This window comes from Pelodiscus sinensis, chromosome 4 (assembly GCF_049634645.1).
Source record: "Pelodiscus sinensis isolate JC-2024 chromosome 4, ASM4963464v1, whole genome shotgun sequence".
Taxonomy (NCBI): Eukaryota; Metazoa; Chordata; order Testudines; family Trionychidae; genus Pelodiscus; species Pelodiscus sinensis.
Genome location: NC_134714.1, coordinates 69,632,010 through 69,649,611, shown reverse-complemented (window position 1 = coordinate 69,649,611; position 17,602 = coordinate 69,632,010). Strand labels below are relative to the sequence as shown.

The window sequence follows — 17,602 nt, the reverse complement described above, 5'->3', positions numbered from 1 at the left end:
CTGGGCTGCATCCAGGCTAGCAATACAGGCGAAAGGCTCCATATGCAACCTTCAAACATGAGGCATCCAGTGCTCTCAGATTTTTAATTGTCTCATTAAAAAAACCCACTAACCTTAATTAAGCTGCGTCACAAAAATGCTAAAGTTTGGATCCTGGTATACAGTCTTCACATAAAACTTAAGATTGGAAGAACAAAGCAGAAATCAACTGCAGCATATCTGGCACAACATCTCTGCAAGTATACATATACTTTTAAAAAGTCTGAAAAAATATCTACCTGGCTCCCCTAGTCTCATCTTAATAACACTATACAAAAGAAAGAAAAGATGCATTTGAAGGGTGCATTATGAAGGACGGAGAAGAATCGTTTAGGGTAGTCCAAAGGGGGTACAATTAGAAGCCAAAGGATATCGAGCCATATAAAATTTAGACTGAATATCAGGAAAAGACACCTAATATTTGAGAGTCATTAGCTGTGCAGTAGTCTCCTAAGCAAAACAGAGGAAGCCCCACCACTTCAAATCTTCATTGGACAAAGTACTGGAAAGTACACTGAAAGGAACAATCCTGCACTGGACCATGAAGATGAATTAGATGCAACTCACATCAGCTTTATTTACCGGTTTCTTCTCTCTCTAATGTGTATGAGACTATGGATAAATAATTATTGCAACTGAAAAGTGTGGCAAGATAGAGCTGGAGTTTTACCCAGGCAGCCCTTCTGAGAACCAAGTACTCATGAACAGGTTTAACATTTAGAAAACTTTGGCCATTCACGCTTTCCCCTTCCTGTTTCTTCTTACCCATCTTCTCCTGCAGCTAACTCCTTGTGACAAAGAGAACTTGGTCCCCAGGTGCGCCCTTTCTTCTTCTGGTTTCTCTTCTCTTCCTCCTCTCCTTCCTCCTTCTGGAGGAGTGAGTTACATCCCCATGTTTTGCTGCTTTCACCAGGTGTCACTATGGAAACCAGTAAGAAAAAAAAAAGGGATGGACATATGAGTCAGGAAAAAAACAAAATGCTGCCTACACCTCCTGTGTAGCAATGCAGCACTCTTCAGTACTGGTGAAAAGAGAAGCTCGGAACAGTGCTGTAGACCCTGAAGGAAATGTATTAACACTACTTAACCGGCCACCTAAAGCATGCCACATGCTCCCCCGCATCTAATGATTTAGCAACGCAACACAAACAGGATGCAAGAATGCAGATAGATTTGTTTTTAAACCTTATTTTAGAGATGTTAAGAAGCTTGCCTAGGGTCACATAGTTAATCTGTGTCAAAGTAGGGAATAAATCACAAACCCAAAAAAGGTATGGCAAAAACAATGGTTGTACAATCTTCCCTCAACATGCCTCAACTCTGAACTGCAAAGAGCAACCTGAGAGGCTTTTATAGTCCATTTAATCTTTGGGTTCTCTTCCCAAAAACTGCCAACCAAGATAATGGAAATCAATCTCTCATAGGCTATGTCTAGACTGCAAGCCTCTTTCGAAAGAGGCTCTTTCGAAAGAGAGCGTCTAGACTGCACGTTGAACTTTCGAAAATGCGGCTTGCTTTTCCAAAGAAAGCATCCAGTGAGTCTGGATGCTCTCTTTCAAAGAAGCCCTATTTACATTCAAGAACGCCTTCTTTCGAAAGAGGAACTTTCGAAAGAAGGCGTTCTTCCTCGTAAATTGAGGTTTACCACCATCGAAAGAAAAGCCGCGTTCTTTTGATTTAATTTTGAAAGAACGCGGCTGCAGTCTAGACGCAGGTGAGGTTTTTTCGAAAAAAGTAGCCTTTTTTCGAAAAAACCCCTGAGTCTGGACACAGCCATAGTGCTGAGATCCACACTAATCACAAGGCAACAACACTATCATCATAGTCCTCTTTTAAATGTACCTCTGCCCCCCGTAGGGTCTCCATTCCCTGGATGCTTGTTATGACAGACACACATTCCCACACCAATTGCTTTCATTTTCTTTGAAATGTTTTACCAAACAATTTCCATTCCTTTGCCACACAGTTCTTTTTCAGCCCATCCACCTTAAAAACCCATTCTGAACTTGCAAATGTGGTCCATAAATTCAGTTATACCAAACAGGCAGAATCTCTGAGAAACATGTTTCCAATATAATCAAAAAGCAATTGCCCAGAAACACAAAAAAGTGAGATTAAATTTCTGGGAGAAGGAACATTCCCCACCCCAACTCTCCACAGCGCAGCTAGTCCTCATTTAGGAATATTCGTTGTCCTGTCCTAAACAAGGCCCATAGCACCCCACTGCAGTCAGTGTCTTCTTGGCATAGTATGTCATTCCCAGGTTCAGTGGTATAGGAAACTCCTTACACTGGATGGCTCTGAGTCTGGGAATGATGGTAGGACTTGCAGGAGGACTGGAACAACTACTGATCAAGCTTTTTCTTTTATCCATGGTTGGTGATGCCTGCACAGTGAATTTGTGTTGGAAATCTGTTAAAAAGAAACAAACATTCACAATTAAAATACTTATTCATGAAACACAGCAAACAGACAATTAATTTTTTCTGGTACCTTTGCAGAATGGCACCAGTGTTTCAGTGCATCTTTGCAGACACATACATCTAACACAGCCTGAAGATTAGTGTTTTGCATCTGGACCCATAAGGTACGTCTAGATTACATGGCTCTGCCGACAGAGGCATGTAAAATAGGCTACCCAACATAGTCAATGAAGCGGGAATGTAAATATCCCCGGCTTCATTAAAATAAAAATGGCCGCCACGCTGTGCCGGCTCAGCTGATCGTCGGCACAGTGCGCGAGTCAAGATGTGGATCAGTAGACAAGGGAAGCCTTTGTCAACCACTCCCTTATGCCTCGTGAAACGAGGTTTACAGGAGCAGTCGACAAAGGCTTCCCTTGTCGACCGATCCGCGTCTTGACTCGCGTGCCGTGACGACGATCAGCTGAGCTGGCACAGCGTGGCGGCCACTTTTATTTTAATGAAGCCGGGGATATTTACATTCCCGCTTCATTGACTATGTTGGGTAGCCTATTTTACATGCCTCTGTTGGCAGAGGCATGTAATCTAGACGTACCCATAGCTGCTAAGGAGCTGCATATAAATATGTTTAGTTTAGTTGGGGACTGACATTCCTGCCCATATGTACCTGCATACTTTTCCAGGTAAAAATCTTTCCATCTCATTTCCCAAAGAGACTTTTAGGGCAAGCAAAAGTTCATGAAACAAGTGTTTACAACCCTGTTAAAGATGGCTATTAATAAACATAATCCACCAAGATCACACTCTGTCTCTTGCCAGTTTTGAACTCCCCAAGCAATTTGCACATTCATTACTCACTCTCATCACAATTAACTCACTTAGGGTGACCAGACAGAAAGTGAGAAAAATTCGTGCAAGGTATGTGGGGGGTAATAGGCACCTCTATCAGAAAAAAAACCCAAATATTGGGACTATCCTTATACAAAAGGGACATCTGGTCACCCTAGATTCACTACTCAATTGACAGCCATCATCATTTTCCCACCCACTTTCCCAGCTGCTGACCAACCAAGTAACATTTTCCATCCAGTATTGAGTGAATGAAGCAGCAGTCTAATTCTGCATTATATCTCACTTCATGTGCTAAATACTAGTGCTGAGAAGTTGAGTGCTGTAATCCTCATAAACTTCCCTTAGCTACCCAACATATCTCAGCGTCCCAAGATCATTTTCCACACAGTAGTGCTATGGTTGCTGTTCTGATATCAAACTTGCTCACATCAGCTTTACTGAACAATAAGACAACTCCAGAGTAGACATTTGCACACTTCCACTGAAGGTAGTACAGGTTGAGCCTCTCTAAATCAGGACTCTCTGGTCTGACAACATCCATGGATGTTCCTGGATCAGAGAGTCCCAGCGGCTGCATGGGGGCCAATGGCTGGGAGCCCTGTGTGCAAGTTTGGCTGGGCTGGTGGCAAGGGGGCTGGCATGGCAGTGGGCTCTAGCATAGCAGCAGGCTCCAGCAGGGCCAGGAGCCCAGTGGAGCAGCATGCTCTGGCAAGGCAGGGTCAGCAAGCTCCAGTGGGCACCCAGCGGGGCAAGTAACCTGGCATGGCAGATAGCTTTGGCGGGGCCGGTAACACAGAGAGCTATCAGGGAGACCGGCAGCTGGGCCAACAGAGGAGCCAGGCTGAGACGGCCAGTGACAGATGGTTCAGAATTGACCTCCCCGGTCCAGCAAACTCCCTGGTCCTGAGGATGCTGGACCAGGGAGGTCCAATCTGTACCTGAAAAGGTGGATTTGGGGTATTGTTGTACTGAATGTTTCATTAATAGTTAACATTAAGATTTTTCTTTAAAGTGAACTTCCTGATCCCAGCTGCAACCTAGTGATATGTGCTACAGATCAATAACCATCTACATTCCTCTCTAGACATATCTTTTCCCTTTGGAAAATGTTAGTTGTGATGCACTTTATTGCTATTATTTCCTATATTTTTCTCTATAATTATTGACCTTTAATTTCTTGATGCCAAAGAGGTTGGGATTTCTTAAGGCACAACTTGCGACCATCAATGGGGCATTCTATGGTTGTAGGCACAAAGGAGCTCCATGTAACAGAAACTCATTTGGCTGAATAGAGAACCCTACAAGCTGGCATTGCAGCATCGCTGACCTGAAGGCAGGCTGATGTGATTGCCATCTTTCAACTTAAGCCGGTTCTTCTTGAACTTTCCCATGCGTTTCTTCACCCGAGGCTTCTCCTGGCATAGCTGATGGATGATGATATTGAGCTCCCTTTCTAGGATGTCTATTTCGCGCTCTGCCAACTCCTGCTCTCGCCGCCGCAGCAGCTCCTCGTGGTTCTTCTGCTGGAGTGCAGCACGGGTCAGCTCCTCCTCCCATGTGCGCAGCTCCTGCAGGGTGAAAAGAGAGAAGAATTCCTTAGATCACAAGTATGGCATATTAGTTCTGAAACTATTCTACCTACCAAAGGAGCAAATCCAAAGATGGCTGAGTTCATTACTGGCCTGGTTCACAGGCTCAGCAAGGAGGACAAGGAGTGAACTGACAGACTGAATTTCATTCCCAACCCCCCTTTCAAAGCTGTCCACCCAGTTCAGGGTTGAGGCACTTTGATAAGACAATGTGGGAAAAGCTTATTCTGCGTCTGATCTGTGATTAAACAAAGGGCTTCTGTTTGTACAGAGGCCAGCCAGGCACCTTTCAAACAACACTATACTGACTGTAAAAATAAAATACACATATCCAACTTTGGCATGTTACCCCTTTAAGTAGTGTAAAATATTTCAGCTATATAGACACTTTCCCTAATACTTACAGTTAGATATTTAACTTGGAGAAAAATGTTTTAAGATAAAAGACTGAACATTCAAATGTGCATCGAAAAGATTCTGCTCTGCATCAGAACTCAGATAAACACAGGGTTGACTGTACTACTGGAGATTCAGCCTGCACTTTCATATATGCTGGCTTGTTACGGTCTGGTTATTACCATTATCACAGGAAGGTCAGGCAGTAAGTGTCAGTACAGCGAGTAGCATGATATGTCCACATCAATAAACACAGCAACTTCAGACTTTCCACTGTTCCTGCAAGATGATGACAGGAGCTGAACCTGGAAGCTTGTTTTCCAAGTATTTGGGATGGTGGAAGGGGAAGAGGAGGAGATGACAACTTGATTTGTTTTTTAAATCAGGACTAGTTCAAAATTTTTTGCTGTTAACTGTTCCTTGTTTTCCTGCCTAAATCAGAATCTGCAATAATTTGCTTAAATTGACTTAGAAGCAATCTGAAAATGGAAGGTTCTCATCTAGCACATCATAAGACAGAAAACAAAACAAAAAACCTAGCTCTAACTAAGAAGCCTGAGAAGCCTAATGGAGAAGCTAGAATTACTGACACAGGGAAATAAAAGAAGATATTACAAAGATAACAGAAATATGATGAACAGTAGTCATGATTGGAGGATGGATACTGTAGAGTATGTGCTGTTCAGGCAAAAAAAAAAAAGAGAGAGAAAAAGGAGGAGTAGCAGTGCATATTAATCACAAGGAGATTGTAAAGAAATTAGAAGTGGTAGAATGTATAACATAAAATCTGTTGGGGATCAGAATCACTTTTGGAAAAAAGGTAACAGAGGCTCAAATGAGTCAGTGCTTGGGGTATTCTACAGACCCAAAGGATCCCATTTGGATATGGATAGAGACCATTAATATTTTTATTTCAATAAGTACTAGTACAAATTGTGCATTTATGGGAGACTTTAATTGCCAAGATATAGACTGAAGGACAAGCGCTAGTAACAACAGTAGGGCCCAGATTATTTCTGGATGTGACGGCTGAAAGCTTTCTCTATCAAATAGTCACCAAACCAACAAGAGGTGATGCTAGTTTAAATTTTAATATTAGTAAGCAACAAAAACCTCATAGAAAAACTGGCGTTAGAGGACAATCATTGATCAAATGATCACAAGCTAATTCATTTTAAATTAAATGGGAGGATAAATAAAAATAGGTCTACAAGTAAAGTCTTTTTTACTTCAAAAGGGCACACTAAAAAAAATTATTGGAAATAGGGAAATGGACTGGACTGAAGAACGCAAGGATCTGAATGTGGAGGAGGCTTGAAATTACATTAAGTCAAAGCTGTAGAAGATAGCTGAAGCCAGAGTCCCAAGCAAGGGGGAAAATTCATAGGTAAGGATTCCAGACCAAACTGGAGGAACAAGAATCCCAAATATCTTATTAAGAGAAAGCAGAAAGCCTACAAGGAATGGATGAACAAGGAAAGGTAGGGGAAAATGAGAATTGCCAAAAGCCAAGCACAGTTGGACCTTGCAAAGGAAATTTAAAAAACAATAATAAAAAATGATTCTTTAGCCATTTATATAAAAATGAAACCAGGAAAGAAGTGGGACTGCTAAGGACTGTGGATGGGGTGGAGAGGAATGATAATCTAGGCATGGTTCAACACCTACATGAATACTTTGTCTCAGTTTTTAATGAAGATAATGAGAATCTTGGGAGTAGAGCCAGAATGATAACAGTAACAAGATTATGGAGGTAGAAATCATCACATGAGGAAGAAGTCAAATGCAAACAGTTTATAGAACCAAACTGGGGAGCCTGGATGATTTTCATCCTAGAATATTAACAGAACTAGCATATGAAATTGCCAGCCCAATACCAAAGGGTTTTTAATGAATCCATAAACTCAGAGGGTTTTTACTCAGTAACTGTAGAATATTGCTAATAAAGCACCTATTTTTAAAGAAAGGAAACCACATGCCCATTAGTTTGACTTCAATTGTATGCAAGACCTTGGAGCAAATTTTGTAAAAGAAAGTAGTTAAGGACATAAAAATTAATGGTAACTGGGATAAAACTCAACAGTGTTTTACAAAAAGTAGATTGGGGGAGAGGACCGTGAGCTCTTTCTTTAAGAAGATTACCAATTTTCTAGATAAAGGAAATGCAGATGATCTAATCTATTTGGATTTCAGTAAGGCATTTAATACAGTTCCACTGGGAATTATTAGTTTGACTGGAGAAGATGGGGCTTAATATGAGAATTTAAAGGTGGATAAGAAACTGGTTAAAGGGGGGGACTTCACTGAGTTCACTCTTCAGTAAGACTGTCAGGTTGGAGAGAGGATATTACTGAAGTTCCTCAGGGATTGTCTTGGGATTAATCTTATTTATAGGGCTGTCAATTGACCTGTGTTAACACCTGCGATTAACGCAGGACAGGATTAAAGCGTTAATCCTTTTAACGTGTTAATCGCAGGTGTTAATGTTGCACTGCCCCTTTGAAGTGCCACTCCAGCACTTCAAAGGAGCAGCACAAGCGGAGCCAGGGATCAGCTGGAGTGCCCAGCTGATCCCCGGCTCCACATTGCAAAGCCCCTTTGAAGTGCTGCTCTGGAGTCCCCAGATAATCCCAGGCTCCTAAAGTGCTGCCCCTTTGAAGCGCCGCCACAGTGCTTTAAAAGGGCAATGCTGCATGGAGCCTGGGGTCAGATGGGGACTCCAGCTGACCCTGGATTCCCACGATGCTGCCCCTTGGAAACACTGAGGAGGCCTTTCCAAGGGGCAGCATTGCATGAAGCCGGGGTCAGCTGGGGACTCCAGCTGATCCCAGGCTCCTGCAATGCTGCCCCTTTGAAATGCCACCGCTGCATTTCAAAGGGGCAGCTGCATTGAGCCTGGGGTCAGCTGAGGACATTTTCATTCATGATCTTGATACAAAAGTGAGAGCACGCTAATAAAACTGGCAGATGGCACAAAGTTGGGTGGTATTGTCAATATGGAGGAACAGAGACAGATTAAAGGTTTGTGATGCCCTGAGCCAAAGCATGTGGGGGGCCCCTCCTACCCTTCTGCATGCAATCTCACCCACAACCCCACCCCATTCCATACATGGTCAACTCCCTTCTTCCCCCCCAGCATCTCCAAGACTGGAGAAGCTCTGTACCCATCCCTTCCACCATGGCCCCAGGCTGCAGATGGGAGTGAGAGATCCGCTGGCCCTAAGACCACAGCAGAGAGCTCTTTCTGTTCCAGGGACAATAGAAGTAGTTTGACTGCTGTATGTGGGTGCTCTTGTCCCCCCAAATGTATATATGGAGGCACAAGTGCACACTCAATCCCGTCGCCTTGGTTCACTGGCTCTCTTTTTTTCTCCTTGTCTTGTCTTCTTCTCACCCCACCTCCCTTAGGGTATGCCTACACTACCACCCTAGTTCGAACTAGGGTGGTTAATGCAGGCAACCGGAGTTGCAAATGAAGCCCGGGATTTGAATTTCCCGGGCTTCATTTGCATATTGCCGGGCGCCGCCATTTTTAAATGTCCGCTAGTTCGGACTCCGTGCCCGCGGCTACACGCGGCACGAACTAGGTAGTTCGGATTAGGCTTCCTATTCTGAATTACAGTTACTCCTTGTGGAATGAGGTGTACCGGTAGTTCGGAATAGGAAGCCTAATCTGAACTACCTAGTTCGTGCCGCGTGTAGCCGCGGGCACGGAGTCCGAACTAGCGGACATTTAAAAATGGCGACGCCCGACAATATGCAAATGAAGCCCGGGAAATTCAAATCCCGGGCTTCATTTGCAACTCCGGTTGCCTACATTAACCACCCTAGTTCGAACTAGGGTGGTAGTGTAGACATACCCTCACTCTGTCCCCATGCTGCACAGAGGGAAAGCTACTCCATCCTGCTCCATCTGTTCCCTACTAGCTAAAACATGCTAGGGAGCAGGGTCGGTGCACAAGGGCACCCAATTTTCTGGAGCACCCAGGCATGGGCCCCACCGGCCCAATAGCTAATCCACCACTGTGGAGGAGGACTGGAATATACTAGAAGAAGACCTTGAAAGGCTGTTCTAGAACTTCACTGATGATTAGAAACCTTCATCTAATTTCAAGCCTAAACTTGTTGATCACCAGTTTCTATCCATTTATTCTGGTGCCAACACTGGCTCTATATTTCTACAATAACTCCTTTCCTTCTCTTGCATTTATCCTTCTGATGTATCTATAGCCAGCAGTAATATCTCCCGTTTACCTTTTCTTTTGCCCTGAGCTGATCAAACATCTCCTGGATCTCAAGCTTCCAGTCTTCCTGCAGGGAGTGGAAGGAATCTTTTGGCATTTCAAAGAAGCCAGACTCCTCGATGGTAGTGAGTTGGTCTAGGATATTGGCGAAAGATGGTCGTGAGTGTGGGTCAGAGTTCCAACAGTCTAAAACAGGACAAAGGCAAGCAAGTGTTAAACATCTGAATAAGGAGTTAGAGGTTAAGCAGGCAACAAATTGTGTTTATTCCTTCTGCCTGGCTAAGAATTATTTTTGTTACCCTGCCTCTCCCAGTCTCTACCTTCGTCTACTTTTGTCTTCTCTTGTAGACTAAGCTCATAAGGGCAGGAACTGTCAGCCATTTTAAATGTGCCCCTGATTTGGTTGGCTTCTAAATGCTACTGAAATATAGAAGTTAAACAAATAAAATATTGTTAGAGACTGACTCCATTTATAGATGACTATACTTCCAAGCTTGTTAAAAACCACCCAGCACAAATATTTTCCCCAAATACTTTGTTGTCAACAATAAGTAGTTATGGAACAGAGACTGATTTTGCCATTGAGAGCAAACAGCCCAGCACAGAGAAGCAAGGATTAGTACAAACTTAATCTGCACTTCACTGCACAGTTAATTTGGGTGAATAGTACTGAAGTTTTAGCCTGAGTGTGAGCAGCCACAATACAAAGCCATATGCAAGTTGCTGTGTCTTCAATGTGTTGTGCTCCCCCATGTGTATTGCTAGGACTTTTGTGAGCATCTCTCATAGCTCTTTTTGCTGCAGTTAACAGAGCCACTTCCATGATTCTTTTCAGTGAATTGTAGGAGAACTTGTTTGTCCTCCTGCACACAGAAGGAATAGTGAGAAGGCTTTACAGGACTATCACCACATCTGTGATTTATCTTGCAACCTCACTGCAAAGCAGGCAGATTACCAGTCCAAATTAAAGTTGGGCTTGAACCCATGCCCCCATCCAGTAGGTTGAAAGGACCACTTAATTCAGGTAAGGTGGAGAGTGTGGATGAAAGGGAGATGAGAGGCAACAACTTGAGCAAGAGTCTGAACTAACCTTGCAGTGAAAATATATCCTATATTTCTTCAATTCTGATCTGCAATATATCTTGCCAGTCTAGTGCCAGGCAGACACACAGTCATTGACACCAGGTTGGGTGGTTTCTGTCTGATATTTGTTGGATGAGCAACAAACAAGCAGCTTTTTCCCCCCACTTAATCTATCAAATTTAAGTTGCTACATTTCAAAACGTGAACTCAAAATTCAGTAACTTACTCTATTATAAAAAAAAAACAACAAATGGTCTGGTAGCACTTTATAGACTAACAAGACATGTAGATGGTATCATGAGCTTTCGTGGGCACAGCCCACTTCTTCAGATCTAAAGAAGTGGGCTGTGCCCACAAAAGCTCATGATACCATCTACATGTCTTGTTAGTCTATAAAGTGCTACCAGACCATTTGTTGTTTTTTTCTGTAACAGACTAACTTCGGCTACCCCCTGAAGCTCCCTTACTCTATTATAAAGCTCCCAAAATACAGAATTTAAGGTGCCATCTTGCCACAACAAGTACAATTCTTAGCAGTTCCTAAATAGGCAAAAAATACAAAAAAAAATACTCAGGTACTACACCAATGTGGGCTACATAGATTAAATAAAGTATGGTGCATAAGAGTCTGTTTTTAAAAATATCACTGTGTTAAGTGAATGATCTGAAATTGTTAGGACCAAGAAAATCCCAATCATTCAACCCCCTCACCATAAATGTACATCTCCTTCCTCAGAAAATGTCAGTTTCTCATTCTACCTTTAGTCTCCTAGCAGAGTTTTCACGTAGTGGTACATATCCTCCCTTTAATGCTAGAGAACTCCTGCATGCCAAGCCCCAGGAAGTCAGTAGGAAAGGCCTATCACATTACCATAGTCTCAGAGGTGGCAACAACCTCATACCCGCCATGCAGAGATATTGTAAATGCAGAAGGCCTTCCCAATATGTAATGTAATCATCCTTTCCAAACAGCAGCTGGAGGGACTGAAGCATAGGCTTCCCACACTGGAAACATTTTTTAGAACATTAAGAAGCATCAGTGGAATATCAGTGTTCTTTAAGAATGGTAAAACTGCCATTTAGATTAAGACGACACCATGGAGTCAAATTCATTCTGGCAATAATTCTATTAATTTAGCACATATGCACCAAGGATTAATCTGAACTCCTATTTCTTATCCCCTTTGACTCTGCTGGGAGTTTAGTTTTGCATTATGTTTTCATTTTGAAATTATTGCAATTCTCCATTCTGGAATTTTGATACTAAGATTTTGCGTGTCAGAATGCTGATTTTAATGTATCTGATTGGGTCCCAAAAGCAATACAGGAATAAACATTTTTTATTTTAACAGCTCACAAGATGCTTCTAATATTTATGTGCAGAACCAGGGATGTCCAAAGCTGCTTCACAGCTTCCCTGCTGCTGAGCAATTAGTGACGATGGGCAATACAGAAAAATGGTCAATGGAATAATCCCTGCCCCTCTAACCTAGTTTTTAAGCATGACAAAGTAAACATGTCCCAGTGTAAAACAAAGTACTGTAGCCAGCCAAGTGCATGAATGAGTGAGCATGATAACTATGCAGGTGGTCCATGGCTCTTATTTTCCCAGGCCCAGATCTTCCACTATCTGCACTAATGAGGACAGTTATAACTTACAAATCTTTTCTCTGAAGAGGGCAAGTTCATGTTTGTCATCTCAGTAAAGACCACCAGGGCAGTAATTCAAAAGCACAATCAGCATTAGGGGAACTAGAGTTCACCAGAAAGGGAAATGATGCTTTTGACAAATGATTTTGACAAAGGGGGAAGAAAGTGATGGCTTTTTTATTCCCTTCAAGATGTTCTCCTTGGATTCAAAAGTAGAAGTGGAGGTTGATCATGGTATTGAGTTCAAATATAGTGCATACAACTTTATTTAACAACTCCCAATATTTTCTATTCAACCAACACCTACATTTGATTTTAAGAAACTCTGAATCTCTTCTCCTAAGAAAAATTGTCAGTGTAAAATACACTGAAACTATGGTTGCTCTATGCTATCATTAGCTCTTTTAGACAGTTTCTTGCACTTCGTTCTTTGTGGTGTATTTAAATTCACTAGCATGCCATCTGATACCCATTTGTTCCCATAGCATGTCCTGTGTTTCAGACCAGGGGAATCTCAGTGAACAAGTTACACTGTTTTTATCCTTACCATTATACTTTTCAGTGTGCATTTACAGTAAGTTCTTGGTATCACACCCACCTGACAAAACTGCTCCTAATTTCATAACCAGACTGTTATTTAAGGTGACAGTTGTAATAATGAAGATGTATGTATTGTATCTGCAATTCTATTGTTTGCCATCCTATGGCTCATTGTTTTAGCAAAACATTACACAGAATTCTAGATTTTTAATTGAACTGTGTTTCTAATCTGTATCAAAGGACAGAGAAATTAGATAAAAGTATTCCAGAAGTAGGCAAACCTCTCAGTGACACCTACTTACGTCAAAGGCAAGTCTACCCCAGCAACATATATGGAATCATATAAACCGGGTTTATTTTCAGCTCTGCCAGTGACTCATTTGGTGACACTTACGTCACTTTACCTCTCTGTGCCTCAATATTCCCCATCTGTAAAGTGGAGGTAATACTACCAGACTCACAGGAGGGTTGTGAGGTTTAATTCTTGAATGACTGTACAGCACTGAGAGCCTCAGCTATAAGGCATAGTATAGGAGTGATAAGCATTCGTTTAGAATTCTAGATACATATTTTGATAAAAATTAAGAATTTGATTGAAATAGATGACTCAGGGGATATTTACAGAGTTAAAATAGCCAGAGAATCCATCAGACTTTTTATAACATGTTGGAGAGGTCTCAGAAAGAAAAAGGTTGGGAGCCCCTGCATCAGACCAGTGGTCCCCAAACTTTTTACTTTGTATCCTCCCTTACTTCTGTCCATGCCCCGCCCCACCCCCATCCCCAGAGCTAGCAGTGGAGCCAGGGCTCCAGGAGGGGGCAGTGGGGGGGGGGGGATTCGGATGCGGCAAGGGGGCTAAGGCTGATGCCATATCTGGGACCATGGACAGGAGCAGACCCTTGGCAGGGGAGGAGGCCTGCAGCTGTGGATGGGTGCAGAGCCTCAGGCAGGCAGTCAGGTCCTTGGGCACAAGGGCAGTAGCCACAGTCAGTGTGGGGCCAGAGCAAAGATCAAAGCTTGGCAGTGCTCTCTTCCTGCCCCCCTGTGGGGGCTGTTTCAGTTCCAACTGTGCCCCTGAATGTTACTCTGAGGCCCCCTAGGGGGCATTAGACCTGGCATTGGGGAAAGCAAGCAAGGCAAATGGCTGGGGCACTACTACACAGGGAGGCCCACAGAGCTAAGTTGATCAAACTTTGGCCCCAGGGTGATGGGGCTCAGGCTTCAGCCTTAGGCCTCAGCGAGTCTAACATTGACCCTGCTCTCTGGTTTGATAGACCCCTGAAGTCCCCTACAGATTGAAGACCTCTACACTAAATCATTATGATTATATAGAATAGTATTAGCTAGCAATAGGCTCAAGCTGCAGAATTCAACAGACTTAGAATTCAAATACCCCAAACGTGATGGTACTTGGATATGGGGTTTGGGGTAAGGTCATCACCCATAATCAAGGCTGTACAATGACAAGAATGTCCCCTTCTACTCTTCACAAAGGTTTTATTTCTGCAGCATAAAGGTCTTATAATACAGTAACTGTCATAGCAGACCGTCTGGTTTCTATAATAACATGGTCCACTGAGTAAAGCCATTTAATTCTGGGGTCTCAGCTACTGAAATCTACAAAAACTGACACACTTCAAAAGCACTCAAGAAAAAGACAAACATTTCTCTCTCACTGCAGTTAGCTCTTACCTTCCATGAGTTTGGCAAAAGGTTCTGGGCACGTGGACGGGATTGGAAGGGCAAGTTTATTCATGGCAACTCCATATGCTACTGCTAAACCATCAATTCCTCGGAATGGTACCTCCCCAGTTAATAGTTCCCAAAGCAATACACCATAACTATTGGAAAAGAGACAGAAAAGTGTATATTTGGCTATAACAAACATTAAATAAATCTCAAGCCAAAACAGGGCACGAGGCTCTGATTTATCAAGACTATCTCACACATAAAGGACACTAAATAAATACAACATTTAAAAATAACTCTTACAAAGAAAAAATTTAAATAGACTAATAGAAGTACAGGCAGTCCCCGGGTTACATGGATCCGACTTACATCGGATCCCTACTTACAAACGGGGTGAGGCATCCCTGCACTAGCTGCTTCCCCCCAGCAAACCAGGGAGACGCGAAGCTAGCGCGCCCCCCCAGCAGACCAGGGAGACGTGGAGAGGCTTTTCTCAGCAGATACCTCAGCTTGAGAATAAAGGACTGAGGGAAGTGAAGTGTGGGAGAATAAAATTGAGCTCTGGAGAAATGTTTGGCTAGAGTTTCCCCTACAATATGTACCAGTTCCGACTTACATACAAATTCTACTTAAGAACAAACCTACAGTCCCTATCTTGTACGTAACCCGGGGACTGCCTGTATGTCCGCAGACAGACCATCTGCTTTTGTGGGCTGCTTAGCCAATATAAATCTCTGCATCCTCTTTCCTCCTGAATTCCTGTTTCGGAAAACTCTTTTTCCCCCTTAGGATGTGACAAGGTTCCTAATTTGTCAAGAGTTATGAGAGCACAGTCAACATCACAACAATTTGGGTTTAACGCTTCAAAAACAAATAGTTTACCATTTTCATTTTGAGCAGTAAATCCTTGCACAATTTAAAAAAAGCGTTTCTTAATTCTCCCTTCTAAACTATTTTTAAAGAGCATGTGGCAAAACAGTCTATGTGGATCTGTACAAAGATTGGAAATCTTTTCTTTAGATAGAATTTAGTCTTCCAAGTGTTTTTATTATGCTTATTATTGTAGTTTTCAAGTATCTTAAATTCCAAATTACTCACACCTTGATGGGTTTCTACACTTTTCCATCCCTTAAAAGGGAATAACTTTAATATGCTTTTATTGATTTGGGATGGCAAGATTAAAGAAATGACTAGGCTTTATCTTTTGTTTTGAAGACAAACCAATTTATGGTCTTTGTGATCATTCTGATGATTCTAGTTTACACACCTGTAGAAGTAAGTTCTGTGGTAATTTAACATGGACTATCAATGATTAAATGTGGTCCTCCAGAAATAAATACCTTTTGTTATACCACTGCTGCAAAGTACTTGAGTACTGAAGAGGTAGAAGGGACTTTAAAAAGGGGTGTTAGTGGCATAACCCACCAAACAGCCTAACTTGTGGAGGAGAAGTATCAAGCCTGACAAATTATATTTTTGCATAAATTTCATATAACTTTCAAGTACAAAACTTCAGAACCGGATGGCACTCCATTTAAAGTTCTGCTACAACAAAAGTGCAATGTAGAAAGCTGGTTGTGTTTGTGAGGAGCAGAGGGTTAGCTAGGTGTATAAGTATAGGTGTATAAATCTAAACATAACCAGTCACTGATATAACATACTTTCAATGTTAGTCCTATTCTCTTTTTCATGGCCGAGTGTGCCAAAAATGGGAAGAAGGAATACCTATTAGTACTGCTCTAATTTAAGGATTTCATTAACTCTGAAAATTTCCAAAAGATAATGTAGAAAATCAAGAAGTTTTTAACAGTACTGTGTTCCTAGAAACTAAAAATGACATCTGGAAGTCTCCAACCTGAGTTTGGAATTTTATAAAAAGGCATTACTATTTTTTCCTTACAAGGAATGTTTGCTTCCTGACAAAAATGTCAACGTGATCCCTAGTAGTAAGCCTAACAAATTCCAACCTTAGAATTAAATCTTATGAGAGAGTCTGGGTAATCTACACCTGGATAATTTAAATTATTAAAAAAGTTAGGGATACAGAAGATGATTTTATGAACACTATAGTGCTCTGCCTTTCTTGTTGTTGTTAAACACACATGATTTTCTAATTTCCTAAGAAACCCCTCTGCAATGAACCTTGAGACAAGTATCAGAGGGGAAACAGATGGTCTAGTGGTAGAAACAGCAATATAGCAGAAAAAAGGAGAAAAAAAATAGAGTTGGCAGACCTGCGGGGATGTGATGGAGTGTTCATCATATACCAAAGTTGAAGGAGTTAATGGCAGCCTTAGGGACCTGCCACACTTTCCCAAAAAGGAGCAGGGGAGGTGAGTCTTCCTAGCAGCCTAGAGAAGTTGCATAGAAAGCAGTCAATTGGGTGGAGGCTGCATGGAACAGCCAGTCAGGGCCCAGACAACTAATACACAAGGAGAGCAGGGCAGAGCCAGGTGAGAGTCTGTGGGGAGCCCAACGAGTGAGAACTGTGCTTCGAGAAGGCTGCAACTAGGTTGACCAGGTGTTCAGTTTTTGACCAGAACGCTTGGTCGAAAGGGGTCCCTGGCAGCTCTGGTCAGCACTACCAATCAGGCCATTAAAAGTCTGGATGGCCATGCTGCAGGGCTAAGGCTGACTAATTCCCACCAATGCTTGCACTATGCTGTGTCTGCGAAGCATCCAAAAGTTCCAGCTCATAGGCTTGGGGTGGGAAACATGGCTCCATGCGCTGCTTCTGCCCCAAACACCAGCTCAGCACTTCCATTGGCCAGGAAATGGCCAATAGGAGCGGGGGAGCATAAGAGAGAGCAGCATGTGGAGCCTCCGAACCCCACCACCTTGCCTAGGTACCAGAACTGCTAGCGACTTCTGGGGTGCAGGACAGAGCAAGGATAGACAGAGAGCCTGCCTTAGCTCTACAACACCACCAACTGGGAGCAGCTTGGAGGTAAGCCCATACCCCAAGCTTGAGCCTGAACCCCTCCAGCCCTAGCCCTGCTTCCCCAGCCCAGAGTCCTTTCCTGCACCTGAAACCACTCATTGCTAGACTCACCCCAGAGACCTCACACCCCTGCATCTCAAAATCCTGCCCTAGCCC

The 17,602-nt window shown here is 42.7% G+C and overlaps 1 protein-coding gene across 2 annotated transcripts in view; it reads right to left on the bottom strand.

The window, feature by feature from the left end:
- Positions 1–17,602, bottom strand: part of MAP3K9 (mitogen-activated protein kinase kinase kinase 9) — a 63,392-nt gene that overhangs the window by 13,329 nt on the left and 32,461 nt on the right. For both annotated transcript variants that reach the window (XR_012903472.1, XM_075927313.1), the window contains exons 4-8: positions 14,509–14,657; positions 9,554–9,729; positions 4,642–4,882; positions 2,329–2,451; positions 805–958 (exon numbers count right to left, since the gene is read on the bottom strand). Coding sequence is in view for 1 of the 2 variants with exons in the window: in XM_075927313.1 (XP_075783428.1) it covers positions 805–958; positions 2,329–2,451; positions 4,642–4,882; positions 9,554–9,729; positions 14,509–14,657 (843 nt within the window). In the remaining variant the exon portion in view is untranslated. The remainder of the gene's footprint in view (positions 1–804; positions 959–2,328; positions 2,452–4,641; positions 4,883–9,553; positions 9,730–14,508; positions 14,658–17,602) is intronic.